The sequence below is a fragment of the Lipophrys pholis genome (assembly GCF_963383615.2).
Source record: "Lipophrys pholis genome assembly, chromosome: 10".
Taxonomy (NCBI): domain Eukaryota; kingdom Metazoa; phylum Chordata; class Actinopteri; order Blenniiformes; family Blenniidae; genus Lipophrys; species Lipophrys pholis.
The window spans coordinates 13,566,239-13,594,236 of record NC_137640.1 but is presented as its reverse complement, the minus strand read 5'-3'; the positions used below and the strand labels follow the sequence as shown (position 1 = coordinate 13,594,236).

The 27,998-nt window shown below is 40.2% G+C and overlaps 1 protein-coding gene across 2 annotated transcripts; it reads left to right on the top strand.

Annotated features, from left to right (window-relative positions):
• Nucleotides 1-27,996, top strand: LOC308115591 (guanine nucleotide-binding protein G(q) subunit alpha-like). Of its 2 annotated transcripts, XM_080473173.1 has the most exons (8): nt 138-342; nt 19,472-19,656; nt 19,862-20,016; nt 20,506-20,634; nt 21,231-21,359; nt 24,279-24,408; nt 25,902-26,055; nt 27,531-27,873. In XM_080473173.1, the coding sequence occupies exons 1-8, from the start codon at nt 207-209 to the stop codon at nt 27,719-27,721; spliced, it is 1,209 nt and encodes a 402-aa protein (XP_080329299.1). In that variant the 5' UTR covers nt 138-206; the 3' UTR covers nt 27,722-27,873. The 2 variants fall into 2 exon arrangements, with proteins under 2 accessions (XP_080329298.1, XP_080329299.1); XM_080473172.1 differs by lacking the exon at nt 20,506-20,634 and having other exon boundaries at nt 1-342; nt 27,531-27,996.
• The last annotated feature ends 2 nt before the right edge of the window (nt 27,997-27,998 follow it).

The following is a 27,998-nucleotide window of genomic DNA, read 5'->3' as shown; positions in this document are numbered from 1 at the left end:
CTGTCACATTTTTAACACTTGACAGCTGCTTTACCGTCAACAAGGGAGGCCTGGTCCTGCACCGAGCAGCAGCCTCCGCCGTCTCAGGCTGGATAGAACTTGTTGAAAACGGCCTGTTGCACATTGGGAGGCTTGTTCAGTTGCTACTTTGTGTGAGCTGCAGCCCGGTGCCCATTGTCAGACGGGCTTTTCCAGCTCATGCGGTGATGACTTTAGACTCCATGATGGCTTGTTGCCTGAGTGAAGAGGCGAAGGAGTCCAAACGAATCAACTCTGAGATCGAGAAGCAACTCCGGCGAGACAAGAGAGATGCAAGGAGGGAGCTGAAGCTACTTTTGCTGGGTGAGTCTACGTGATTGATCTCAAATGTCTTGCAGTAGCCTGGCCTGGGTACCTGGGTGACACCGGCGCATGCGAATGCGGTCAGTGTGATTGTACGGCGCAGGTCTCGCACGCACAAACACTGCAGCCACAAACGCTCGAGCCTCATTACCGACACCGCCTCAGTATTTGCCTGTGATGTGTCATGCAAATCTGAAATCTGTTGTGGCTTTTTCACTTAACTGTCTGATTGCTGAGTGCAGCCACTGATCCAGGGATGGAGGCAAACCTGGACCAGTTATCCTGAATGCTGTATTCTCTGTCTCTTCAAAGCCTCCATTGACTTCCATACCTTTACTGCATGTGTTCACTGCATGCGTTTTTGTCACTGTTGTGATAGTCAGTGTCAAGAGCCTTGACATTGATAATAAGATTGTTACCACACAATACTGGGTGAAATTCTACATGTCATTATTAATGTTGCTACCATGGTGTAATGGAGCCTGTTAATGCTCTCCCATAAAATATACAGATATAAAATCTGGAAATATCTCTTAAATAGGTAAATGAAAACAACAAAGAGCAGCTATGACAGCCTGGTAAGTTCTGAAAGGTCCATTTAAAATAAATAAATGTAAAGTCTGTTGCCCAAAAAGCCCTTAATTGTATTAAAGGATGATAATATATCTAAACTCTAAGTCGATGTAAGTCATAGGCGAACCATTTCACTTCTTATGTGATAACAAAAGTTGACTGGCTTGATGGTTGAAGTGCATAATCTTTTTTTCCAAGTGTGATTTTGGGTAAGTAAACATCCTAACCACCTGTTAGTATTTTTATTTTATTTTTTATCCACCTGCTACAGTACCTTGGAATTATCTTCCGTTAAAAATGTGGCTTAAATGATGAACAAGACACACTTTTAATTAAGTTTGCTACAAGGGAGACCGTACTCCCTAGTTATCTAGTCTGGAAAAGGTCTTCACTGGGGCAGGCTGCTTTGGGAAATATTCTCTCTCCAGAGAGTTTGCAGTGCTCTTTATAGCTTTTCAGTGCAACTTGAAATTCTGTGAGTTTTGATTAAACATCTTACCTAGTAAAAGAGAGCGAGTTTTTTCCCCCCAGTTATCTCCGGAAAGTAACTGTTTGGTTGTTGTTACATGACGTCTTAAAAATACCCAACACGGATTCAATATCGTGCTCAAGTAGAAGTTGGAGTCTCAGGTTTGTTGTCACAGGTGACTGAAAACACACTTCCTGGTTTTACAGGTGTGCTCATTCATGGCTGTGTCAACACAAGGCGATGACATACATGACAACTCGGAAGAAAATATGGTTTTCCTTTCTCATTCCTCAAACAGATCGTATTGTTGAGTGGCTGTGTCCCTCTCAGAACTCCAGGGTAGTTGTGCTAATGTATTTCCTAAAAAAAAAAAAATAATAAAATAAAAAAAATCCACATAATAAGGTTTTGCATTTGTTTACAGATCGATGTAATCCATTTTATTGACTTGTTTCACAGTGGACATTTGGCTTGGCAAATTCATCATGAAAAGAAAGACAGGTGAACTAAAGAACATTTTATTCAATAACAAACAAAACAACAACAGCAGTCCAATGCAGCGAGACAGCGTCTCTGTCGCCCAGCTGTTACTTGTGCTTTGGGCCTTTTTAATGGCTCAGACGGTTGCTTGGTCTTTCCAGCCAGATATTGAGAAGCCGAGTGTCTGCATTCACTGTCTCCCTCTTCAATTGTTAAAAAAAAATATATTTCCTGGTCTGACAAAAAAGTTCACAATCACAAAATAGAAGCTGCATCCAGCACCTGCAGTGTTATTTTCAGTAACTAACATCTTAGTGTAGAAATTAAAAATCCTCACAGTCATATTTTGAAACTTAGCCTTTGTGTTTGGATTGCACAGTTGTTTCATTATTTTATAGGGTTTTTGTTGATTGAATAAACACGTCTGCTTGTGATATTGGAATTTAAATGCCTTTTCAACTGCATATCAAAGTAGGTCAGTCAGTACATTTGCATGTGCATGTTGGTTACATTAGTGTCTGTAGCACATGCACATAGCACTTTCTCCTCCAATTCGTTGCTACTGTATATGTGTAGAGTAGCGACGTAATGCGATTATACATTTTTTTTTAGGCATCATATGAAGTTAGTGATGGCAGTGTTTTCACTTTACTTTTGGAAAGTTGTGCCATAGTGGTACAATAATTTCCTATAATAGTGCAAACGACTGTGAATTTCAGACTTGCAATGCTGATACAACTGGGACACTAAAACCCTTTTTTTTTTTTTCCTGAGGAAATGACATTTTGACTTGAAAATTACAAGTTAGGATACTGGACCATAGCTTAAACTGGAAGGTGCATCCTTCTAACTACATAGTATGGACAGTATTCCTTGGGGATACCCTTGTCTACTTGACTATATGTGTAAACATCAGCCCCCTTTCTAGTCGGCACCAGAAATATTTGTCGGTTAGTGTTTCATTCATGTACAAGTTGCTGCATAACTCTTACAGTTGCATTGCATATTGCCACTAGCAGGCGATACTGCACGCTCGGCATTAAGTTCTCTACCATGCAACAGTGCTGGAGTAGACAGCAACTTTAAAAGAGTGCAGTGGGTAGTTTGATGTCTTCTTGCAAAGTCAATACATTTGACAGCACTTTACTTTAGAACCTGTAAATGAAGTTGTTAGTGGAAAGAAAACAAACTACTGATATATTAGCTCTCCACTGGAGCAATGCATGACCACATTTAAAACAGGCATTTGGATATTTACATGCACAAAACAGCTGCTGCTGCTGGTTGTGTGAGCTCGTTGTGTTTAGGCCAATTTGACATGCCTAATCTGTGCTGTGCTAAGGTAGTTATCTTGCATGCCGGAGACGTTGTGTTACTGCTGGGCCTGAGAAGATAACACGGCTTGTCACAGCAATGACCTCGCAAGACATGCTTCCACTTCATTTTGTTGAAGTCATGCTAAAAGAATATGTAGAGCCTGAATACATCATGCAAGGACGCAAAATAATAACCCCAGAGCACAAAGTGGCTCACACTTCAGTGGCATTTAACATCCGAAATGGTTGTTATTACACGCTTCTTACACGCTTCAAGTGCCTCTCAAGAAATGCTGTATTTTGGAGAACAATGTTTAAAATACTGAACTATAAGTTGTGCTAAATTGTTTAAAGAAAAAAAAAAGAGAACATTTTTAAATGAGTTAACTTTTTTTTTTTTAGAGTAGTTGACTTGTCTTTAAATTTTTTTTATTCTATTTGTTTTATCTAACAAAACAATTAATCACCAGAAAGATTCACAGTACATTCAAACAGCCAACACAAGATTTCCGAAGACGACATTAGAGGTAAACCTGCTGTGTACTGTCAAATAACGAGACGTACCTGGTGGTGATATCACCGTGATCTCAATTGACCTTTGACTTACCTTGAAAGTAACACCTTCCATGTGTTACAAGTCAGTCAACAGTTATTAAAAAGCCAATAAATGTTGAATGAATGACTTCATTTGGACTTTCTACATGTGCACACAAAATAAAACATACAACTATATATTAATCAATTTTGATGACATGTAAATGAGGAAACCCGAGGATGACACAAAAAAAGTCAACTTATTTCCGTTGTGGTCCTCACAATGTTTTTTTTTTTGTCATGGTTTCGTTCAAACTAAGTCTCTCATAAGACTACCATCTTATCATGAAATTGTGATGAAATAGGATTAATAGGTTTTTAAAATTAATATTTATTTAACTGTAACACAAATTTTCAGAACGTAATGTAGATCAAATAAAAATTCTAAATGAGTATAAAATAACTATTAGAAGTGAATGTTTGATAAATGCTGGTATATAAACTGTACAAGGACTGTCCGATCTCTCTTCCTCAAAGTAAAAGTCTTTAACCAGCACACCTCTGATATTGTAACGTAACCATCTGATAACAGCTGTTTGCCCCAAAAGCTGTTATAAACAAAATATTTTATTTGGAAATAAGGCCTCAACCAAAATTTCCGGATTAGGGTGAGACGTCAGCATAATGTGAGTTCTGCCTTACTTATATTTTAAATATTAATTCAAAGATTATTTTGATGTGTTTATCCAGTCTGCCATTAGACTAACTTAAATCAATGTGAGATGGAGATTGATAGTATTGTCTCAGCAGTAAAAAATAATTTAGCTGAAGAGGGAATCCGTTGCTCAGAGGGTCGTTAAAGCTTTGCCACCCGGCTCCACTGGGCTGAGCAAAGTGTCAGGATGATGTCTGTCAATATGCAATGCTTATTTCAAGTGGTTCTTCCTGTCCCTCTCACAGCAAGTTTAACAAAATGCGGTCATGAACTGCATTTTGATGATGTCATGACTAGGGATGGGAATCGAAAACCGGTTCTGACTTAGAACCGGTTCCTATTGATCAATTTCATGGGAATCGTACACCTTATATGTGTTTGATTCTTCTTAACAATTCATTTCCCAGCACGACGTGAAGTCGCGTTGCGTTACGTTGCATTACATCACCCTCTGCAAAGCAGACCTCCTTCAACCAGGAGAAAACATGGAGAGGAAGAAGATCTAAAGTGGGAGATGATAAACTACAAAATAATACGATACGTTAATACATGTTCACTCACCACGTCCTGAATCCACAGAGTCCACAGCCTCTCGCCTCACAGCCACAAGGTCCAAGTTAAAAAAAAAAAAAAAAAAAAAGTCTCGGTGCAAATCCTGGCAGGAGCCTTTCTGTGTGGAGTTTTCATGTTCTCTCCGTGTTCTCTCCTACTAATGAGGGACTTTTATCGTGAAAATGTGCAGATACGGATGTTTTGAGGATACTATTGTGTATCCCGAGTATAAAATGAGATTGAAAATGAAAGTTTTTTTTCCTGGGGTTTTCCAGTTATGTTCAACACTATTATACCTCTGCTGACAGTCATTTAAAAACTCCAATAAAATCATTTTGTCCTCAATATCCAGCCTGGTATTTTAAGCTTGACCCCAGTAAGAATCTCTAGGGAGTTGGAAGCCATCCTAGATTGAAGGTATGATACATTCTGAACAATTTACTTGCAGGCTGTCTCAGAACAGAACAAACAGAACAAATGATCAAAAAGCCCCCCAAAAAACCAACCCTCATACCTCCGGCCTCAATTTTTTACCCAGACGGCCATAATGTTTTTGACATATGGGAGCGTCCTTGATGATATCTTATTGTTATGTAATGTGGAATTTGTGCTCTCCTCAGGTTAGAGATGTGTATGTGGGTTTGGAGGTCCTCAGGTTTGAATCCCACAGCTGATGGGTCACCATTGTGGGTACCTGAGCAAGGTCCTTGGTCCCCAGCAGCTCCCCAGGCACCGCGCTGTGGCAGCCCACCTCTCCTAGAAATATAGAATGAGTTAAATGTGGAGAAAGAATTTCCCCAAGAGGGATCAATAAAGTATACAACCCCCAGTTTTACCATGACTGGCATACAGAAAATATCTACTGGGTAAATTGCAAAATATGTTTCCATTCACTGATTAGAAACACGCTAGTGTTATTTGTAGAAAAACATTGATATTGTGCAGTTTTTCTGACTCGTATTATTTGTATGGCCATGTAAACAGATTCAATGTCCCACAGTTCATTTCTAAGTGAGAGTGATCAGATAATTGCGGCACTCGAGTCCGACGCCTTTTCTGGCCATTCAAAAATGCAATAACTGAAAAACATACCTAAGAAGTGATATAAGTCTTCAAAATAATTATTTTCAAAACATGAATCTAGTTAATTAGTATAAATGCACATAGTCACTGAAGTATTACTTTGACGTCAAGGCGCTGCGTTCCTATTTCTGATCGTCCTAACTATTCGCTGTGAAAACTATCACATTATCATGTTTACATAACAATCGGAATCATCTGATGACTCTGGAAATCTAATGATTCATTGAGAAAAAAAAACTAAATATGAGACCGAAATGTTTTGTGGGTTGTAGTAAAGTACCATTATTTAATGTTTCAGCTTTTGGTTCGAGCACTGCTTCTCACTTTACTGAAACCTGTGTACAAAGGATGAATAAACTATCTAATTGCATCAGTATTTTAAGCGCTGTGGGTGTCTTGCTTTATTTTGACCTTTTTCAGTGTAGCTGTCCTGTTTTTGGCTGCATGTATATGTATAGACCATCTTGATTCTTTTTTTTATTATGAGTGAAGTAGTTTACGTGCGACTTCTTAAATGAACTGTTGAATCTGAAAAAAAGTGACACCCAACAGTGAGAACAAAAGGTATAGCTGGGTTTAAACTTAATAGCAAAATACAACCTCTGTACACCTGTTCAATTCTCATTGGGGGATTATACTGTGCTAAGTTGCAAACACATCTTGAAAGCCTTTACTGAAATACAGTCACAGGGTTACAGTTGTATGAAGCTTGGTTTGCAGTATTTGTACCTATAAGGAACACTGGTGGTTTTGTCTGCCGAGTCAAGCGGAGATTAATTTTTCTGCCTGTTTATCAGTAACAGGCCGGCTTTCCTGTGTGGTGTGGTTAGCTAGTACATGGTGGAAAAGCCAGGGTCAGAGGAGCACGCTGCCGCCTGCTCTGGAGCTAATGAAAGTCACAAGTAATTAAATGTGTACAGCCAGAGCTCAGGAGCTGTTGTTGCAGCCCCCGTTTGTGAGGTTTGTTCACTAACGAGGACTTTTTTTTCCCCCCAACGTCGGATTGAATGTAAGGGACACTGTCTTAAAATACTGAGTTTTAACACAGAAAAAAAGATAATGGACACACAGAAGTTGAGATCAGCTCCTCTGGTTATCAATAATAAGGCTCGTAATTTCCACTTCATGTCAAAGTTCATCAGATTTAATGAAAAGAACTTTCCCGTGTATTGCAGTTTTTCTATATTCATGAGTTCATTGTTTTTTTTGGTGGGGGGTTATTCTAATAATCTGACATGTCTGTGTACTGCTAGTGTAACATGCTACAGTTCCAAAATTGAGTAATTAAATTAGTTACCGTTCAAAGCATTGTGCAATAATTTGTATCACAACCGTCTTTCAATTATTTGCTTATAAAAACCATCAAAATCGAATATTAAGCTTCTTCATAGTACACTGTTGTACAACAGTCTCTTAAACTCTCATCACATGATTGACGAGGTCACACGGGATTTTCACTTAAAATTAGTTCAGCAAAAAGACGAGAATGCGATTGTGAAGGCAGTTTAATCTACAATTGAACTGCTCTTGGACTGGGTTTCAACCTGTTTTCTTTTGGTAGAGAATATACTGTATTCCAAATGTGTCTTTATCGGGACATCAATATGCTCCGTACACATTTAGCTTCCTGACATGAACAGTAGTTGTGTGTGGCCCAGGTCACAGAGTGTATGGAGAGAGCTCAGTGAGGATTGTGAGGGGAGAAATGATGGAGACAGGCTTAGAAAATCTGGCACTTAAGCTGTGTTTTAGTTGGTTGTTTACTCAGCAACTCTAGTTTGAGGGACTGCACTTAAAAAAAAAAAAATTTTTTTTAAAAAAATGTCCAGAGTGCAATGTGTTAGATATATTGAAAAAAATTCATTGATAACTTTGTCACCCAATTCAATTTATGTATTTGGCTAATCGCCGCAGTTTTGAAATCCTAATGTGATGCCATCCAGCTGTAATGAACTGGCCAACTACTAAGTTATGAAAGCAGTTTGTATATCAGATGGATCTATGACCCGTGTTTGTTTATGACCTGTGAAAGTGCAGACAAATACCTAGTTTCAAACAGAAACTCGGCTGTTGCTCACAACAGTACGAGCTGAAAGTGTTCATTTACCGATTTCATTTGTGAGCGATTGTACTGAAGTACTGACAAGTAGTGCTCTGATTCGGTCTGTTTGTCACATTGTTAGCTGCTGCTGAATGCATCGCCTTCAGGTGGTAGAGCAAATTTTAATTACTTCTCTGATATTTTAATTCCGATTTAGACAAGTTACAACCTGCTTTAGACTTTCCCACTTTGATGACAAAAATCTCGACGTCCATAAACTTGAAATCCACCATTTATACCATTGTCACTGAAACTGGACAGTTGAGGCCCCTAGGTACTCCAATAAGAACAAAAGTTCAGCCGTGACGTCAGCCAGCGGCGGAAACAAATTCTTGTCTGGCAGGAGAGTTCATACTTCGAGAAGAAGCTGTCAAGCTCGCAGGCCACGCCCCCTCACAGCAGCCACACATCTGTCACGCGGTATTTTCAACTGCACAGTTTATTTTTTGTTTCAAATGTTTTCAGAAATACATTTTGCTTCATGGAATAAGAGAGTGTTTGTGTCCGTGCCGCGATGTTGGTCCGGTTTTAACTGCAGGAGCTGGCAGTCCTGAGTGACGCGTTCGGGGGCATCACGTAACCCCGATCTGTGCTACATGCTAACAAGTAGCGCGGCTACATGCTGAACATGATTAAAATATGACTGATACAGTCATTGGTGTGCTGGAACGTGTGTGCAGCGCACGGCAGTGTGTAAATGCAAAAAGCACGTCCCCGGCCTCAGACTCCTGGTGGAATGCGGAAGTAAACGAGCAAAGTCTGACTAATCACACATAAGTTGGCGGCACCGAGCGACTACAGCCTGGACGGTTGGCACTGCCAACCAAAATCTTTTCGACCAGAGGGAGCTTGCCAAAGAAAATTGCGTAATCTTGTTCGGCAAGACTGTGCAGTGCCAAACTTTCTTCTTGTTCTTGTGAAGTATGAAATGGCCTTTCGGCTGATTTTTGTGTCTTCCTCTTCAAAGATAAAGGACTTCCTCATCTTTGTGTCTTACCAGTTCAACACCATTTTTCAACCCAATCTCCATGCTTCTCGGTTCTGTTTCTATTGACAACGGTTGTGCACAAATTACGATGTGATCACAAGCTTGACATCATTTCCATTGGAAACAATACCGACTCTACAAAATAGGCTGACCCGCTCCGTCCATGCCAAAAAACACTTGTTCACACTAACACCGCCTCTATTGTACCTCGGGCAGAGGATGCTTAAAATTGTTAATGTGAAAATGACTTTATAAATAAGTCCTTCTTGTTTGTAGCAGTGGGAAGTGAGATCCCTCTACTACCACGACCATGCATTCGCCAACGAACGCACCTCCGGACTATATCCATCAATGAGCTTGGTGCTCCAACGCGCCGGTAGTATCTGGGTTAATGAGTATTTGTTTTTTGGCAACACCCAAGGATGTTTCATGCATGGAGCCTACCTACGCCTATTATGATTTCTCTTAGTAAGTCTTACTGTAAGCCAAGCAGATAAGCCCGGCCTTAGCCATTGTTGTTTGGTTCACTGTTGACTGCTGCCAGGGCAACAAGCTTGGCTGCGTTTTGGAGAAATAACAAATTTGCAGACTGATTAAAAAAAAAAAAAAGTGTGTGTGCGCATTGTGGGCCATCGTGGGGATGCCCTCTAATATCCCAGCCATTCTCACAAGCATAATGGCACAGCTGAAGGCACATTTGGCAGATACTTTACTGAATCCTAACTCCCACAACTGTATGTCTCGCAGTGCTGCCTGACTTTCAGCCAAGGTTGATAATGCTAATCATCACCCACGTGAGCTTATTTCCCACAAATCTCAAATTGTTGCACTCTCACAGCCTGACCTGGCATACCGGTGTGATTGTGCCAACTAACTGCTGGTTTTTCTTGTCGTATTCCTACTGGTTCATATCGAGGTGGTTTTCTGCCCTGTGTGGAAATTGCCTGTACTCTCAGTCCCATTACGTTAAGCAGTAAATTCTGTTTAAATGGATCCAACCCTTTCAGCCAGTTGTTCTGGCTGCACGTCACGGTTGAGTAAACATCATTACACTGTTCAATAAATTACAGCCAGGACACCTCTATTTTTTTCTGTCAACATGGCTTCAGTTATACCTTGTTGTCCTGAAAACTGCAGCAATGTTGCATTTCTGACAGTGCAGCAAATTGCAGTTTTAAATTTGGTGAATGTATTTTATCAAAATCATTGCCGGGCTAATCGGACTGTGTGGATGAGTCATATGGAGACCATCCAGCCATCCGTGCCTACCGACCCATCCACCCACGGAGTCTCAGGCATTTCATTTACATGTTTTGGGTGTCACACAACAGTGGTGCTCGGAGTTACCGAAAATGGAAAATGTTGAAAATGGCTTTCAAACTTTTTGAATACGCTCCGTCCCCTCGTAAATGTAAATACTACTAAGTATTGTTCCCCTATATGTTTTCCCCTGTATTTATGTGTATATACATATATATGTATCTATTTATACACACATAGTCTATTCTTTTGTGTGCAACTATCCTGACTGTCTTTAAGTATTCAGGAAATTTTGAACTGCTGTGATGACTGAGTTTCTCCATGTGGGATGAATAAAGTCCGAACTTATCTCTTATCTTATCTTCAACAGCATAAAACTGAACTTTTCTGAAATGCTCCTACTACAGTCGTAATAAATAGTTCTGTGCATGCACGCAAAGGATTCCTTTATAATGAAAGCGGTGTGTGACGTTCACTCTTGAATTTAAAAGGGCTTCTCTGATAAAGTGTACATTTCCTTCACCATCATCTGGATCAGTGGTCCTCGACCCTTTTTGCACCACAGACCACTTTTAAGTAACATAATTTTTTTCGCAGGAGGTCACGCACATAACAAACACAATAAAGCGCATCATAGCTAGTTTAATTATTACACATATGACGTAAATTCAATCACCATTTTATTTTATGCACTTTCATTTCTGTTATCGTTACTTTGTGATGACGAGTTGTGTTTATATAAATTACAGACTTGATTGAGTCCTGACCTTGTTTTAATAAGAAATTTCTACTTCAACAGATATAGCCATGTAAGGAATTAATGAACATTTAATTTGTCGCTCAATTTTTTCCGATTTACTTAGAGAAGTGATTATTAACCGAGAGGGAACCAAATGGTCATCGGTAAAAGATGGACATGAAATTCACGATTTTGTGGACCGAACAGTGGTGTCCATCAACCAGACTGACACCTTTTTAAGAAGTTGCTAATAGTTTGCTTCCAAATTCACTCTGGTGCAGTTTTAGTAAGATATGAACTGTCTCACTCTCACTCTAACACTCACACTCACTCTCTACTGCTTTATCCAATTCAAGAGAAGACAATCTTCAAAAGCAATCACTAATTGATGGACACGGCAGAGATATTCTGGGAGCCGTATTGGCATTTTACACATTTCTGAATCTTTTAGTGAGTTCCTGATACTGCAGTAATTCCACAGGCACTGCAGTGCATACAGCATTATTGAAAACATAATGAAAGTTTTATCATTCAAATTTATTGTCATTTCACATGTACAAGTACAGTGAAATGGAAAATTGCAGAATGTATTCAATAGCAGCCTTCCTCCATTACGTTTACACATTTGTGTAGTTGAGACAACCTTATCTCACAAGGGGGATTTCATTTGTCATAAAAATGTCAGCTAGGGCAAAAAGTGAGCCCAAGTTGAGGGAAGAAGCTACCTTTTTTTCTAACTGGTCCATACCATGAGCGACAGTTGTCAACATTGCCCATGTCAAAAGTATGGTTGTAATTTAGTTTTTACTCCACCCGCAATAACCAACGCATACTAACTTGGGTTCTGCTTACAAACGTAGACCTTCGGAATGGAGGAGGATTAGTTGTTTTGTGACACCGGCTGGCAGCTTTGGAAATTTAAAGTTTACAATTTTATAGAGAAAATCACCTTTTGTTGTGTTTTGTTGATTGTTTTGTGTGAGGCTGAAACTATCCATTATTAGAGTATTGTGTACATCATGTTGATCAATAATCATGTTCTGCAGTTTACTGATTTGATTACTTTAGGTTCTTATGTGCTACATCATTACATTGGTAGCAAGAGATGGGCTGCAATCGTGATACCACTTGATGAGCCCAATGCACAGAGTGGCTGCTTTCTTTAAAGGTGTTTTATATATAGCATTAAAGGTGCACTCTCGTTGAATGGAAGTTCTGTTTTAATAGTAATAATAATGATACTAATAATAAATTGTATTTGTAATGCTCTTTACATTTAGTACACAAAACTCAAAGTGCTACAATAAAAGCATATTTTAAAATGAATATGTATGTTTTACAATAGATGTTAAGCCTTCAGTGATCACATAATTCTGTCACAGTCATTCTTTACTGCTGTGTTCCTTTCTGTCATTCACTTATTGTGAAAGTGAAAGCGTTAACCATCCAGTATGCTTATACGTGGAACTGTAAGCCTTTTTATAGAGACAGCTCTGGTGAAACGGATTTGAAGTTTAATTAAAAGACGTTTCAAGTTAGATGATTAACCTTTAGAAATTTTAGCAATTTGATAACTTGAGGATTGATTTCATCCCTATTTGTATGTCTGCACGTTGTTTTGAACTGTGGGACATGATAACACATGAAATTTTGCCACACAACATATTTCATTCATTTCAAATGCAAAGGTCTGTCAAACACTGAGCAACAGGTTGAACAAAAATGACTTCATTGAAGTTCTTTGTCAGTAGATTAGCTCGTTGAAGTCCATTCAGTGTGGCTGTTTGAGACTCATTCTTATTTATGCTAGTTGTACAGAGCTATTTGATATGCTCAATGAACTATCTAAAGGTCAAGTCTTTTTTTTATTTTAATTCCTTTAGATTTGTGCACACTTAACATGGCAAAATGCTGCATATCATTTTTGTTGTTTTCATTGTGTAAGTTTTTTGAGTACTTTTTGAGCATGTTATGACAAACTATAATGTTGTAAATATCCCTCATCATTTTGGGAACCATTATCAGAGACTGTATGTCCTGTTGCATCCCTATATTGTATTTTAATGTCATACAAAACCACAACACAGCCATTGAACTATTATTCTAATGTATAAGGCCTTCTTGATCTACTTTTATAGCTGTACTGCCGTACAGCTATTCTTTATATATATTTTATATATATGTAATTTTTATTTATATTGCAATCCTAAGCTCTTGTACCTGGCAGACGAAACTTTGGATTTCACGTTAAGATAGGAAGGCAAAACGGGTAGGTGTTGGTAGTTCTGCACTGTTTGTCTGGCGGCTCTGTTGGTTGAGCAAACTGATGTTGACACACCCAGAGTTTCAGCAGTTATGTGGCAGTCAGACCTGTGAAAGACTGCCAGGTCCCTTTCATGTCACCGCCTGTCTGGCTTGTTCATACTGGCACACATGGCCCAGTAAAAGCCCTCGTTATGTTCTATTGTAATTGTCATTTATCTGTGATCTGCACCTCGGAACATATTGACCATTGTAACATAAAGAAGATAAGCAATGGCAATCAAAGCGGCTGGAATATTGTGAAAAACCAATCTGTTTCACTCTGCTAACCTTGATGTATATGGTCATCCTCATGACCTGATGGTTATGTCTTATGAATAACAAATGTTTGGATGCAGTAGTTAATTCACTTGTGTGAATTTCAAAATTGAACTCGTCAGGTTATATGAGTAAATTAAACTTAAGCTTATTATCATAGTTGTTTCTAAACATGTCAGCTGTGGGCAAGTTCTCAGCAAAGACCAGGAAGAAGGGCAACAAGTTGAATACAGATTGAATATTGCCTATGGGACGACAAACTACAACACGTTTGTCCAGTGGGGAAAAACCTCTGTTCAAGTTCAACAAGCATTTTGTTTAAATGGGAACCAAAAGAAGCAGAATGATTAAATTGACATCTAAGTTCTTTACAAGGAAAAGTATGCCAGGAATTTTCACAAAACTGAAATAGAGATCCTGTGGCTCCCACCCCCTCCTTTTCTGTTTCATTCTCTTTCTCATCAAAGATCTAGATGCGCTTTATCAGTCCACTTGCTCTATACGTATACATTTTAAACATCTTGAATCTTAAAGCTCCCTCCCACTCATTCCTTACAGTACCCCTCTTAAAAAGAAAGTATTTTAAAAATGATGATCATTCAGCCCACCTGTCTTTGAAGCGAGCAGATGAAGATGAAGCTCTGACTGCTGTGATGCAGACCGTTGGAATGAATGACTTGGCGGGTTTCAGGTATTTTCATGGTGATTCAAAGATTAGGGTTTTGTCTTTCAGTCTGAAGAAGTAACAAAGAACAAAAATAGCTTGGGTGCATGTAGACAAGATTTAATTTAGGTTTATTTTTTAATTTTCTAGAGATAACAATTTGTAGACGGGACATCATTTCTCCAGCAGGTCCTTGGCCAATCACAGAGCTTTGTCGCAGTTGGCAGTGCTTTGTGCACCTCTAATGGAATGATCGGGTGCAGGGAACCACCTCAACTCCTCCCAGTGGAGAAAAATAGTGGTTCCACTTTAAAATTACCCGAGATGATCTAGCTTTATTTTTAATATACCACACTTATTTTCACCAGAAACTTTAGTATATGGTAAATTGTTCAAGTATTTTTTTATTTTAGTAGAAAGGATTTATTGCTATAAATCAAAATCTCAAGGATTGCATTAAAAAAGTAGCATGTTAGACACATTTACAAATATGTAGCCAGTATAATAATGTAGATGTTGTGTTGATTGGTTACATCTTTGATGATGCTTCATGTAATATCACTTCATACACTCAACAGAGATTATTTGGTCAAATACAAGTTGCCTCCTGCATGTCAATCTTTCACCAACACTGTGCTGAAGCGGACATAGCTTCCTGTTTGATGTGCTTAAAAAAAACCTTTGAAAATCATTTACTCAGAGCATACATTGTCTCTTCCACTCTGTCAGACTTCCTTCCTGTCCCTCCTGTCTTTCTAACTATTTATTCTCACATTTCACTGCGTATGTCAATGATTGTAATGGTATTGCCATCGCCAAAACGTCTGTCATGGCCTCCAGTTGGCCAGAAACAATTAAATCTATCAGATCGTACATATATTATCCTTTTCTTTGTGAATTCATGGTTCTTTCGCTCAAAGACTTATTCTCTTCAGTGTGAGAAAAAAGCAGCTTGAAAACATTTTGAACATATACATCTTTGTGGAACAAGTAACACAATCTTGGACTACCTTTCATTATGGAAATCAATAAATTCAATCAGATTACACATAAAGCAGGCAGCAACCGACAATAATCCTGAACCACAAGTCAAAATGTAGCACAAACCACAGCCTCCGCCCCTCAACATGTCTGATTAGTTTACCTGCTAAAGTCCCCAACACACCGCCGTCTTCTGCACCTTTTCGCCTTCTCAACAAGACCCCAGTCTTCAGGCTAGATAACTAATTATGTGCTCAGCTGCAGCACATTTAACAGCATGTAAACAATCTGACCAATCCGGGCGGTACTCCTCAATACCACCAATGACTCGCTGTCTGCATGATATGTAGCCTAGAGCATACGTTACTTTGTCTTATTCTCTCAGGAGCAACACCAGTACTCCTGTCAGCCTGTCAACTGCTGTCAGTCACACACACACCAGCTGAGTGAGGGGGTAAAAAGAGCTTTTGCGAGGTTTGTCAATCACACTGAGCCATTAGCATAATATACTGGAGTAAGCACAATAAAGGCATGACTTTGAATATACTACCTGAGAACTTGGGCTCAGTTTCAACAGACCTATGTCTCGCATGTAATTTTATGAAATGTTCACCAATTCTTTTAAACAAAAGAACACATTCTCAAGAGCTGAATATAATTCTCTTACTGGCTTCTGTGATTGTTAAATTCCCAGTGGTTGACTGGAGAGTAATAATGGAGGATGTTGTGGGATTTAAAAAAAAGAGAGAGAAAAAAATGGTAAAAAGTTGCAGCTTTCACTGGGCTCTGTCCACACTGGAGCCTTTCTGCTGGTGTTTTCTGCCATGTGCATTTCTGTAGTTGCCATGGGAACTAGCACTACCCCTCAGGAGTAGCTCCCGCTAGTGTACAGTTGCTTTTCCGTGAGAAACGCTTCTTCTGGGGTTTCCAGTTAGGCAAGAGAGCTGCTGGATCTGTTGAACTAAGCTGATCATGCCTGCAGGACATACCGTTCTCCTCTGGCGGTATGTGTTCAAAAAAACTACAACATGTGCACTTTGCTTTACAAAGCTGATATGCTCACTGCTTGTCTTGACTCTTTATTTATTTACTTGTCAGTTTGAAGCTTCCCTCCCAACGCCTTATCAGTGATCAAGAAAAAGGAAAGACTGAATGATCGCGAGTCCTTGTCCCCCCCTCCCCCTCCCCCTTTCACTCTCTCTCAGTAACACCACTCCTTTTTGTTCAGTTCTTAAGTCGATGAGAAAGAGAATTCTCCAATGCTGTGTCTCCACAATTGCTATTTATGTCCCTCTCTCAAAGACATACTGTATGAAAGGGAAACTCCAATGCTGCCTGACCTGCTTTCCACAGACAAAGTTTCTGTCTTTTTGGGGCACCAGCAATGCTCAGGGCTCTCCTTCACTACATTCAACTGTGCTCGTCAGTTAGCAAGCGCTAAACTTTTCTCCTGTCATCCCAAGAATACAGTTCCTGCTTACTTTGTTTTTAAATATTTTGTGCTGAATCACATAAAGGAAACCCCATTATCTGATCGACTTTAACGAAGAGGGCTGTGAACATGGGTTTGTTTCTCTTTAGTACTGCCTGTATTCTCTAATTGGGCTCGCTAATCTACCAGCAGCAGACATTGCCACAATATTTTTAACTAGTCTCCTTATAAATAATCCCTCAAAACATGTTTTGTCCATTTTGGGTCATGAAACTAGAACCTACCCAACTCGTTTTTTCCCCCACTACAACAGCTAGTTTAGACGTTTTGCAGATGTTTTACGATACGTCGGACCTCCGCTCCCCGCGCCTGATTTACATAAAGATGACACCGGGCCACACTGCAGCCAGCATGCACCGCCATGTCCTCCACGTAGACAATGAATGGGAAGCGGGAAATTGATGGATCCTGCCGGTGTCTGCATCAGAAATATTTAGTTTTTTTTTTTAAATATTGGCATAACTCGCATTCCGAGTGTTAACATTTCTGTGGCCCCCAGTCTACTCTGTCAACTCTATATACCTTTGAAATTATAACTTCATGCTACCATTAAAACCAGTAGAATATCCATTTGTTGGCATTAGCCTCAAAACTATTGTCCGAATTTTGTTGCCTCACAAATGATCGTGAGTCACACAAAGTGATGGTAGCTGATCATAACGATCTCAAAAGATGGTTGACACAACTGTTTCAGCACAGATCCTTTCATTTGTGTGAGTAGATCATACGACTATCAACTGCTCACCATGGATTTGAGCACATAAGCAGATTTCAGGCAAACAACAAATGGACTATGTATAAAATACCATTTCATATGCAAGCAAGAACTTGTGGGCTTTATACCAACGCTGTAGGTTTAGCCACTCGTTCTCTCTCTTCTGCTTTGTTGTATGACTGTCGCTGTCAGCTGCTTTCAACATGCTCCATTCACAACACACAACTGCTTTGTATTTTGTCATTACATTGGAACTTTCCGTGAAGGTTCAGTGAATAATGGATTCCAAAACAGTTGTTTCTGGAACTATATATTTATGCACGCACACACACACACACACACACACACACACACACACACACACACACACACACACACACACACACACACACACACACACACACACACACACACACACACACACACACACACACACACACACACACACACACACACACACTTCACCAGAGACTATGAAGAGTGATTCAGTCTACAGTGCTGGGATATTAAGAGATGGGCGGTGGAGAGATGGAACAGGGTCATAAAAGAAGAAAAGAGGTGGTGGAATGGGGTGGTAGACAAGAAGAGAGAGAACGCTTCGGACAGAGAGAACAGCAGACACATGGTGAAACGGAAGGTTAAGTTCCGATTAGGCTGCTCCCTGCTTTGTTTCAACGGTTCCCTTTGGGTTGATGACCACAGTATACAAAGCTCTTGATGCTTTCATCGTGATAGTGACATCTCCTCAGCGCAGAGGTAGTCTGCTCATAGAATATGACCATATAAAGAAAGAGAACCGGCTGTATTCCGTATACACAATACACACAGTTTAACAGGGACGTTAAAGCGTATGTGATTGAGACCAGGATATATCTGGGTATATTGCTTCAATATTTCTATGGCTAGCTTATGCACTGTGTTTTTTTGTTTTTTTTTAATGCATGCGTGCATATTCATGATGACCGATGCAGAATTGCAGGAGTGTACTCGTTGCACCCGGTGCTTTGTTGAGTTGAGGTGAGCCACGCAGCCCTCATTTGGTCAGCCTCTGTGGCAGTTTCTGCCAAAACAATCATTACATGGCATTGTTACATTTCACAGGTCAGGACAGTAGAACCAAGATGACAATTAAACCCACAGTCATCCTTTCATATATTTTGATATTGTATTTAAATTCTTATCTTTAGGACTGTGAGATTGCTTTAATATAAAGTGCATTCCAAATAAATATTATTATTCTTGTTATTATTGCTAGTGTTAATATTGTTGTTATTATTACTATTATCATCTATAATTCCAGGTGCTTAGTTGGATCACTGATGTATCATGGTCAAATCAAAATTGTATAACTCCTATGCCAGTGAAGAGACTGGGCTGGTGTTGAGGTCTGGATCGTTGCCTGAGGGCACGGGAGTGCAGATTTTTTCACAGATGTATGTATCGGCACCAGGGCGTAGGTGGATAGACGAGGTCAGCATGTTGCAATGACAGACCACTTTATTACCACAGGAATATGGGCTATGTAGAAAGAGGCCACTTTTAAACTTGTCACTGTTGTGCTTGGTTGACCAGTGGAGAGCAGAGTTCTTTTTTATTTTACCTCTTTGCAACAGATTCCTTACATTTGCTGACTGCAATAATATGAAAGATGAACTGCACAATACACAATAGTGTTAATTTTGTTTTAGATTTGTTGGACAAGCTTTTTATTCAGTTTTTGTTTTTGCTTTGCATCACCAGTAGTCCGTTAGACGTAAACCCTAACCCATTCAGTACTCTTCTCTACACTTGATAACCGGAACTAGACTCTACTCCGTTGTTGTTTCTGTGAAAACCAACAATTATATGATTCTATTATTGACCATCAGTGTCTTGTCTTCCTTTTAGGTACTGGAGAGAGTGGCAAGAGCACTTTCATCAAGCAGATGAGAATTATCCATGGGTCAGGCTACACCGATGAGGATAAGAAAGGCTTCACGAAACTGGTTTATCAGAACATCTTCACCTCGATGCAAGCCATGATCCGTGCAACCGAGACCCTCAAGATCCCCTTCAAGTATGAGCAGAACAAGGTGGGTTCTGTCGGGGGTGCTAAAATGCAGTCCTTTGATGTGTGAGACATGAAATCTAATGTCAAAGTGTCAAATATTTACAATCGGTTTGTATGATCAGATCCTGTAAGGTCAATCCGCTGTGGCAAATCTAAAATGTCATGTTTCTCACTTCTATTAGTGTTCAACTAAATTTGTCACCATAATTTCTTTTTTTTTCTTTCAGAATAATGCTCTGCTGGTGCGTGAGGTGGACGTGGAGAAAATTTCGTCCTTCGACCAGCCCTACATCAGTGCGATAAAGATGCTGTGGACAGACCCTGGCATCCAGGAAGCATACGATCGCAGAAGAGAATACCAGCTCTCTGACTCAACCAAATAGTATGTCTCCTATTCTGCCTCAGTGACCGCTTGTTTTCTTTCTTATGAAGAAAGTGTTGGGGAGTCTGAAACCTTTATCAGCACACCCAAATGCACTCAGATGAACGGGAAAGGGCTCGGGGAGGAGGGAAGGAAATGTTGGCAGGTTTATAAATTACTACAATTAATATCAGGGCTCATTCTAATGTACATTAAGTTATTTAAGGCTTGTTAAAAAACCTCAAGGTTTGAAAGCAATCCAAGCAGAAGTGTGTTATGATATATCTAAACATTGTTACCGAGTGTTGTCTTAGGCTGTTTGTATTATCTTGCTGTTTGGTTATATTGCTGCACGCGCTGAGGTTTTTGTGTGTTTGACTTCAAACGATTGCTTGTGTATTTTCGGAAACCACTTGTGCATTTGGTCTTTTACTCTTGAGATCATTGGTTTGTCTACATGTACTTTTCTGTCATATGCTCCCCCCTCCCTCCCCCCTCCCCCATTCACAGTTACCTTAACAGTTTAGAACGAATAGCGTCACCGGGGTACGTTCCCACGCAGCAGGATGTGCTGCGGGTTCGAGTGCCTACCACCGGCATCATTGAATACCCATTTGACCTGGAGAATATTATCTTCAGGTACTGGTGTCAAGTGCTGCCGACGCCGTCACTGGTTGGCCGGCTGCGCAGACAGTTGGCCAGCCAGTTGGAAACCGTCTATGCCGCTATCTCCATCTTCCCCGTGCTGCACGGCAGGGCTCAGCACTTTAACACTTCCCTGATGGTATGCTCTCAAAGACTGGCCTCAAGAATGAGCTCCAAACCTCCTGTCAAGATATTGCAAAGGCAGCCTTTTTTTTCTCCCCCCCCCCCCCCCCCCCCCCCCCAGTTTTCTCCTGAGTGCTAAGTCACCTTTTTGGCTTCAAGTTGAACATATCTGCTTTTTTGAACTTGCAGACCTTCAATGCTGAGCATTTTGCCAAGAGTTGACTTTAAAGTGGTGAATTGTTTTGTCTTTGAGAGCTGTCATCAAAGCTCAAGCTGAATTTCTAAGAGGGCACTTTGGGGATGGTGGTTTGAAATATCACGTAATCCCCTCATAACTCTTGGGAATCGTCTCTGGTTACATCTGAACTGATGCTCGTGCTTTTGACGGGATGCGCTTTACCTGCAGTTATGCTTCACTTTCTCTCTCCTCCCTCTCTCTTGTCTTTTGTTGTCCTTCCTGTCTCTAGCTATCTAAGTGATCTGGATCGCATTGCCGAATCGTCCTATCTACCAACTCAACAGGATGTGCTTAGGGTTCGAATCCCAACTACTGGGATTATAGAATACCCTTTCGACTTGCAAAGCATCATTTTCAGGTAGAAGACCACCTATGGTACTTTGACTAATCCCCGTTTGCACTCCTAAAATCTGTCAATATGCTTAACAACATGTTTTATGTGCCCATTTGTGCATAAAAACACAAAGTCTGATTGTGCTTCTTTTCCATACTGTCACTTACTGTGCGTTTTATTGTGAAATTCTACAATAGACTTTAAGCAATCTATAAATCCACTTACAGAAAAACCAATATGAAGGTTTTTTTTATTTATTTGTGAAATAGATCATAGATTAGTCTTTTTAGATTTCAGGTCATGTGACAACAGCTCTGGCTGCTGTGATGTCATTAGGTGAAGATTAGTATTACAAACACTATCCAGGTCCAGGTTGCTATGAAATCAGAAGTATGCTGAAGTAACAACTGCAGTATCTCGTTAACATGCAGACAAATAAACTTTCATCCAGAATTGAGTCTAAAATCTGCAACTTATCTCTGCATCATACCATTAGAAACGGCTGTCTAAGTTGTATGCTTCTGTTAGATTCTGCACTTTAATTAAACACAGAAACAGGAAATAAGGACTGTTCTGTCACTCTGACAATTATGAAAATTATTTTCTTTATGACAGGAAACATTTCGAGGGTTTTAGATTTTCAACCATTTTTTGGAATTCTACATTTTAGAGTCATTTTCTTGAATTTCAATAAAGGGGAGACAGGCTGGTAGTATGGAGGAAGACCGCAGGGGAACAACATGCGTCGAATGTTTTGCTGCATTGTGGAATCACCTGATGAAGGCTTGTAGTTTTCATCCTAGTTGTAGGTCTCTTGTAATTATTCAAGTACCAAATGGACCTATGTTATTGCTAAATTACAGTCTGATTATCATATAATAGTAGCAGGTCTAGATGAATGAAGCATTGTAAAATAAAGTAATGTGGATATATAGTTGATCTTTTTGATGACTCTGACACTCCATTGTCGTTTGGACAAGCAGAATATTTGGATCACAGTCTTCATTTGTGCAGCCCAGAGGCTCAGTGTGCAGGACATGAAACAAAGACAGTCTTAGGACCCAGCGCCAGTGTGAAGAGTGGCTTTGCTTCCTCCTTAGAAAAAAAAAAAAAAAAAGCTAGAGATGGACCTAGGGAACAAGAGCGATTACAGAGGAGTGCAAATCGATAGGAAGCCATCATGTCAGCCCCCTCCTACGCTTGGCAAGGCTAGAAATAACTCTGCTTGCAATGAGGCTGTGTTGAAGAGGTTCCCAGCAGCCCTACTGCTGATAGCTGATAGGCTCGACGCTGCTTGGCTGCGCTGCTGATGGTGAATCATTGCGTGCTCTCCGTGACATCAGTTTTGTGCTGTGAAGCTGAAAAGATAAATATGAAGTGCCAATGAACGCTAGGTGTCCCTTTCTAAATGAAAGAAGAGCGTGATGAAAGACTTGTCCGACTGTAATGATTAGATATGAGAATGGGCTGTCGGTTTTCTGTAATTAAACATGGAGGACGTTTGATGTTGGACGAGAAGATGCTCATCCCGGTGGTGGGAAACAATCACACGTGGGACCATTTAGCCTCTGCTTGCTGTTGCTGCTCCACAGCTGCAACAAGTAAGCCTTTCATTGACAAGCGTCTCCCGCAGACACGTCCCCTTGTGTTTTGATAGGCTTTTGAAGTCACAGAAAAATGTTTCACTTGGTTCCATAAGCTGTTTTACACTGGATAAACCAAGTGTGTCAGTCATCCTTGTTAAAGAGGAAAAGGTGTGTGTAGGGTTTCTATTATTTTAGGTTGGTTTCTGTAGGCCCGTTGATAAATGTTGTCCCTTCATCTAATCACAGTTCAAGTATTTGTTGAAATATTATGCAGGACGGCAAACTAATTAGTACAGTCGGTTTATTGTGAGTCTTTTTTTTCAAAGTTGTGTCAGGTGGCTTATTCAGAGTTCATGCCACTCTCGTTCGCATCATCAGCAGCAGCTCTATTGTTTTTCTAACATTGTTTCTGGTTGTGTTAATGGGAAAGAAGCTAAATTGAGCAAAAAGATAAATGTTAAAATGAAGGGGGGGGGGGGGGGGGGGAACCTACTCATTCATCCAGGAATTAAATTACAGTTCATACACGTCCTTATTTTTTTTTTTCCTTCTGCCATTCTGCCTCTCCTATGACCTCTGCTGCTGCTTCTACATCTCTCACGGTGTCTTGAGAGCACTTTGAAACAAGGGTTTCCCTGTATTTTAAAGACTCACTTGCATGGACTCTCCTGCATCTGTTTCGCAAAGGCGGGAGAGAAGAATTTCATTGTTCATTTGCACACATGCACTTCTTTGTAGTTAATTTGCTTCACCTCAGTGAAGGGTGGCTCTTGTCTCCGCGGTGTTTTAATGCTGCATTTTCTAATTTCACATTTCCTATGTTTATATTTGCAGCAAACGGGGTGTTTAGCTCGACTCATTGGAGTTTAATTGAACATTGGTCATCTGTAGTAATGCTTTTACCACATTAGTTAAAACAAAGTAACTAAAGATAAAGCTTTTTGTTTCTAAAACATACAAACATTCAGCCTTTTTTTTTTTTTTTTGTCAAATTGAACACCCCTTTGCACCCATTTGTTTTCCTGAAAGAAAATAAATATATATTTTTTTTAATTCTGAATTTGCACAAATTTTTGCCTTGACTTTGACAGAACAGTTTTTTTCCTGAGTTGATGCTCCCATCACTGTGGATTGGGTTCTGCATTTTGGATCAAATGATCTGTAATACATGTTTTTTTTTTCCATTACATGTATATCCTGGCTTTTTGTGTTACACATTTTATTAAATTCACACCCAAAGTCATTGCAAATGTGTAAACGTGCATAAGCAGCTCCTCTTGAAAACTGATATTCAAAAACATGTGAATTTACGTTGATTTTCTCTGCTCATCGTCTCGTCTCACCAATGTCCGGTCAGGATGGTGGATGTTGGAGGTCAGAGGTCAGAGAGGAGGAAGTGGATCCACTGCTTTGAGAACGTCACCTCCATTATGTTTCTGGTGGCGCTCAGCGAGTACGACCAGGTCCTGGTGGAGTCCGACAATGAGGTAAGGTGCTGAGAAGCGCACTTCTGCGGTGGAACTCAATCTGTCAGCAAATCTCAAATGAGAGCCTGAAGCCGTGTTCTGTGTTCTCCAGCTCAACTGTGAAAGTATAAATCCATTCCCAAACATTTTATTTAAAACGGTTGTTTCTTTCTTTTGTAGCTGTGCAGTGACGATTAAAGCATATCACAAATCACTGCAGGACCTTTGACAGATTGAAGTTATATAAAGACGAATCCAACAGCTCCCCCAGGAGAACATCTTGATAGTAGAACCGTTCTCTAACATGAGAAATTCACCTGTGCGGTTGTCTGGTCAAATCTTTAGGCTCTTGGTTGGTGCAGGTTTGCAGCCGTTTCACTGCAGACATAGAATGAAAGGAAAAGACGCAAGTGTTTGTTTTTATTAATTTTGGCAAGCTTTCATTGAATTGTTAACTTTTGGTGTACAGATTGCAGCAGTTGATGGAAACATCCAGCAAATTTACCCTCACAATTATTCAGTGACTGTCTGCTGTGACAAATCCAGGCAGAGCTTAGGCCGCACAGTGTGCAGAGCTAATCCTGCAGTGATGACAGCCTCAAGACTCAGACTTTGACCCTTCACACCCGTCAGACCATGACGGGAGTGTTCCTAAACATCTTTGATTTCATCAGGTTGAGACTGACTCGGATAATAATGTGACCCACAACGACTGAACTGTTGGAGTGATAACAGCAGCTTAGATCGGGGAGAACAGATTTAACGGCAGCTTTTATTCTGAAGTGACTTTGGTGAACATGTTCCGACGTTCAATGGCTTTACTGATTGAGCTGTGCTTTACCAATTAGTTTCAGGAAGTAAAACTTAGATCCATACCGAGGCTGGGTATGGACTAATCATAGTACCTGGGAAGGTCGGTTGTAGTGCAGGAACTTCAGATTGTCTTCACAATCAGTTTTCAGGGTTTTTGAATTGGTTGAGATACTTGAAAGGCCTTTTTCCTCAAAGCCTGAAATTCAAGTGTAAATCTCTTTGTTGCTTGGCTCCCTTTTTTTTTTTTAGCCCAGAGGTAATAAAAAAGAAAAATTCAATCAATATTAAGATTTATGAAACTTGAGTCAGGAAATTGCAGTTAAAACGATGCACAATGATGAAACAACTGTCAGAAAAGCTGATTAACCTTCTGCTGATTATTACACTTGTAAGTGATATTGATTATTCCTTGAGTGTCTCTCAGCTTTGCCGCAACAAAATACCATCTAACTTTTTAATCTCCTCAAATTTTGTTGTGGACTTTGATAAAAGGTCAACACCCCCCCCCCCCCCCCCCCCCCCATCAATTTTAGCAAGTAAAGTATTTTAGGTTTCGCTCGATAACTACTTTGTATTCATTTAGCATTTTGCTCACAAACCACTGTCTACACCACTGTTTAGAATTTGCCTTCAGCGCCTTTGTTTCATGTTCAGACTCCCAACAGCCTGACGTTTTGTTTCTTCTGCTTCATTTCCGTTAGAATCGTATGGAGGAGAGTAAAGCTTTGTTCAGGACCATCATCACATATCCCTGGTTCCAGAACTCCTCTGTCATCTTGTTTCTCAACAAGAAGGACCTGCTGGAGGAGAAGATCATGTATTCACACCTGGTCGACTACTTCCCAGAGTTTGATGGTAATTCCGCCCCTCTTGTTTTTCTTTCTTTTTGTTTTAATTGAGATGGACTGTTGCTCTATGTGGGACGGTGAGCTTTGAGTGTTTGACTCTGCCATCAGTCATATTAACTGGTTGATAACTACTGTATGAGTCACACAGTAAGGGATACCGTAGTGAAAACCAAGATGTATGTTTACCTTTCATATAGTAGAAGTGGCAGTGTCACGTTTTCCCTTGGTTCTTCTTGGACCCTTACACCACTATTAGATTTGTTAACGAAGAGTGCCCTCTTGTGGTTATGAGGTGTACTACTAAACTTACTGATAATACCTTGTAACTTCCAGGCCTGCTCACTCATCTTGTTTGTTGACTTGTTTGGGTATATTTTTGTTTTTTTGATTCATTTTTTAGAAAAATTTCACAAAACGACTGCAGTAAATTGACAGTGTGCCTCTATTTAAATGAAAACTGACTAAAACTGTGATTTACAAAGCGTGCAGGGCAGCTACATGAGAGGATGCCAGCGACGTTTCAGCGCGGTTGCAAGCGGGACAAAATTAACCAGAGAGGCAGTCATCCGTAATACCACTTTATCCAGCATAAAGTTGCAGGGGGATTTAGTTGATCCGTCTATGGAGGCAGGCAGGGTACACCCAAGACAGGTCATCAGTCGATCACAGAGCAAACACAGAGAGACAGACACACTCACACCCGCAGGCATATTAGTCATCAGTGAAGCTGAAGTGCAGCGGTTTGACCTGTGAGAGGAAACCGAAGTACCTGGGGTAAAACAAGAACAACTCAAACTTTAAACTGAGGCGTCACAAGCCCAGACTGAAACCAGGGATTTTCTCTCTATGAGACCAAACTGCAACACCAATGATGCGGGTCCCAAAAACGGTAATATCCATCACAGTTATGTGATTTGGTGGTGTTGTTTTCATTTGTGCTGACATAGAGCTTAATTATTTCACTTTTTTTTTTTAATCTTTTTTTTGGGGGGGGGGTTGTGTCTGATGATGCTCACAATTTGTGATGTGGGAAGTATTGTACGCTAATAACAGCACGAGAGCATGTGGTCTTGTTAAGACAAAACATCCCAATTTGGTGACAATGCCATGGCATCGTTTGATGTAGACTTGAATAGTAATTATGGTTACAGAACAGAATTTAGAAAGAAAATGCCAAAACAATTTATGTTGTATCTCGTCTCGTAATATTGCGATTCCAGGTATGACGTTTAGACCGCTATGAAAAACATCAATTCACAATTTTGTTTGTTGCCTGACTGGCCATTATGTTTCTCAATTACAAATTAGAATTTTGTGAATTTTTTACAATTCAAATGCATTTTGTTGATCTTTCTTCCTCCTTTAATTAGTTTCAAAGCTGTAAATAAAGGGTTGCATGGTGTTGGAAGTTCTCTGTCAAGGGGTGGCTTTGAGAACGCCATGGACTAAAACATTAAGGTGTTACGGTCTTTCGTGTTCCAGGTCCTCAGCGCGACGCCCAGGCCGGTCGGGAGTTCATCTTGAAGATGTTCGTGGACTTGAACCCAGACAGTGATAAGATAATCTACTCCCATTTCACATGCGCCACCGACACGGAGAACATCCGCTTCGTCTTTGCAGCTGTCAAAGACACCATCCTGCAGCTCAACCTCAAAGAGTACAACTTGGTGTGAAGAGACGGGGAGACCGAAAGAGAGAGAGAGCAAGCAAAACACCCGCTGTCCCCACTCGCACTCGGTGCCGAGTCCTGAAACACACATCTGCATGACACATATTGATGCTCCAAGAGGCGAGCGTCTACTCTTACTTCACCAGACCAACACCCTCCACGTCCTGCTCCCTGGTTCACTCGCATCCCCAGTTTTGAAGAAATGGTTATCTGTTCTGTGCTTATATTACTTGCTCCTCATGCACATGAAACATATTTGAATATAGCACTCGCTCCATCTG

Coding starts and splice junctions, on each gene's coding strand:
- LOC308115591 (XM_080473173.1), top strand. CDS start 207: ATGACTTTAGACTCCATGATGGCTTGTTGCCTGAGTGAAGAGGCGAAG. Junction 20,635..21,230: donor CTGGAGAATATTATCTTCAG/GTACTGGTGTCA, acceptor TCCTGTCTCTAG/CTATCTAAGTGATCTGGATC. Junction 24,409..25,901: donor TGGTGGAGTCCGACAATGAG/GTAAGGTGCTGA, acceptor CATTTCCGTTAG/AATCGTATGGAGGAGAGTAA.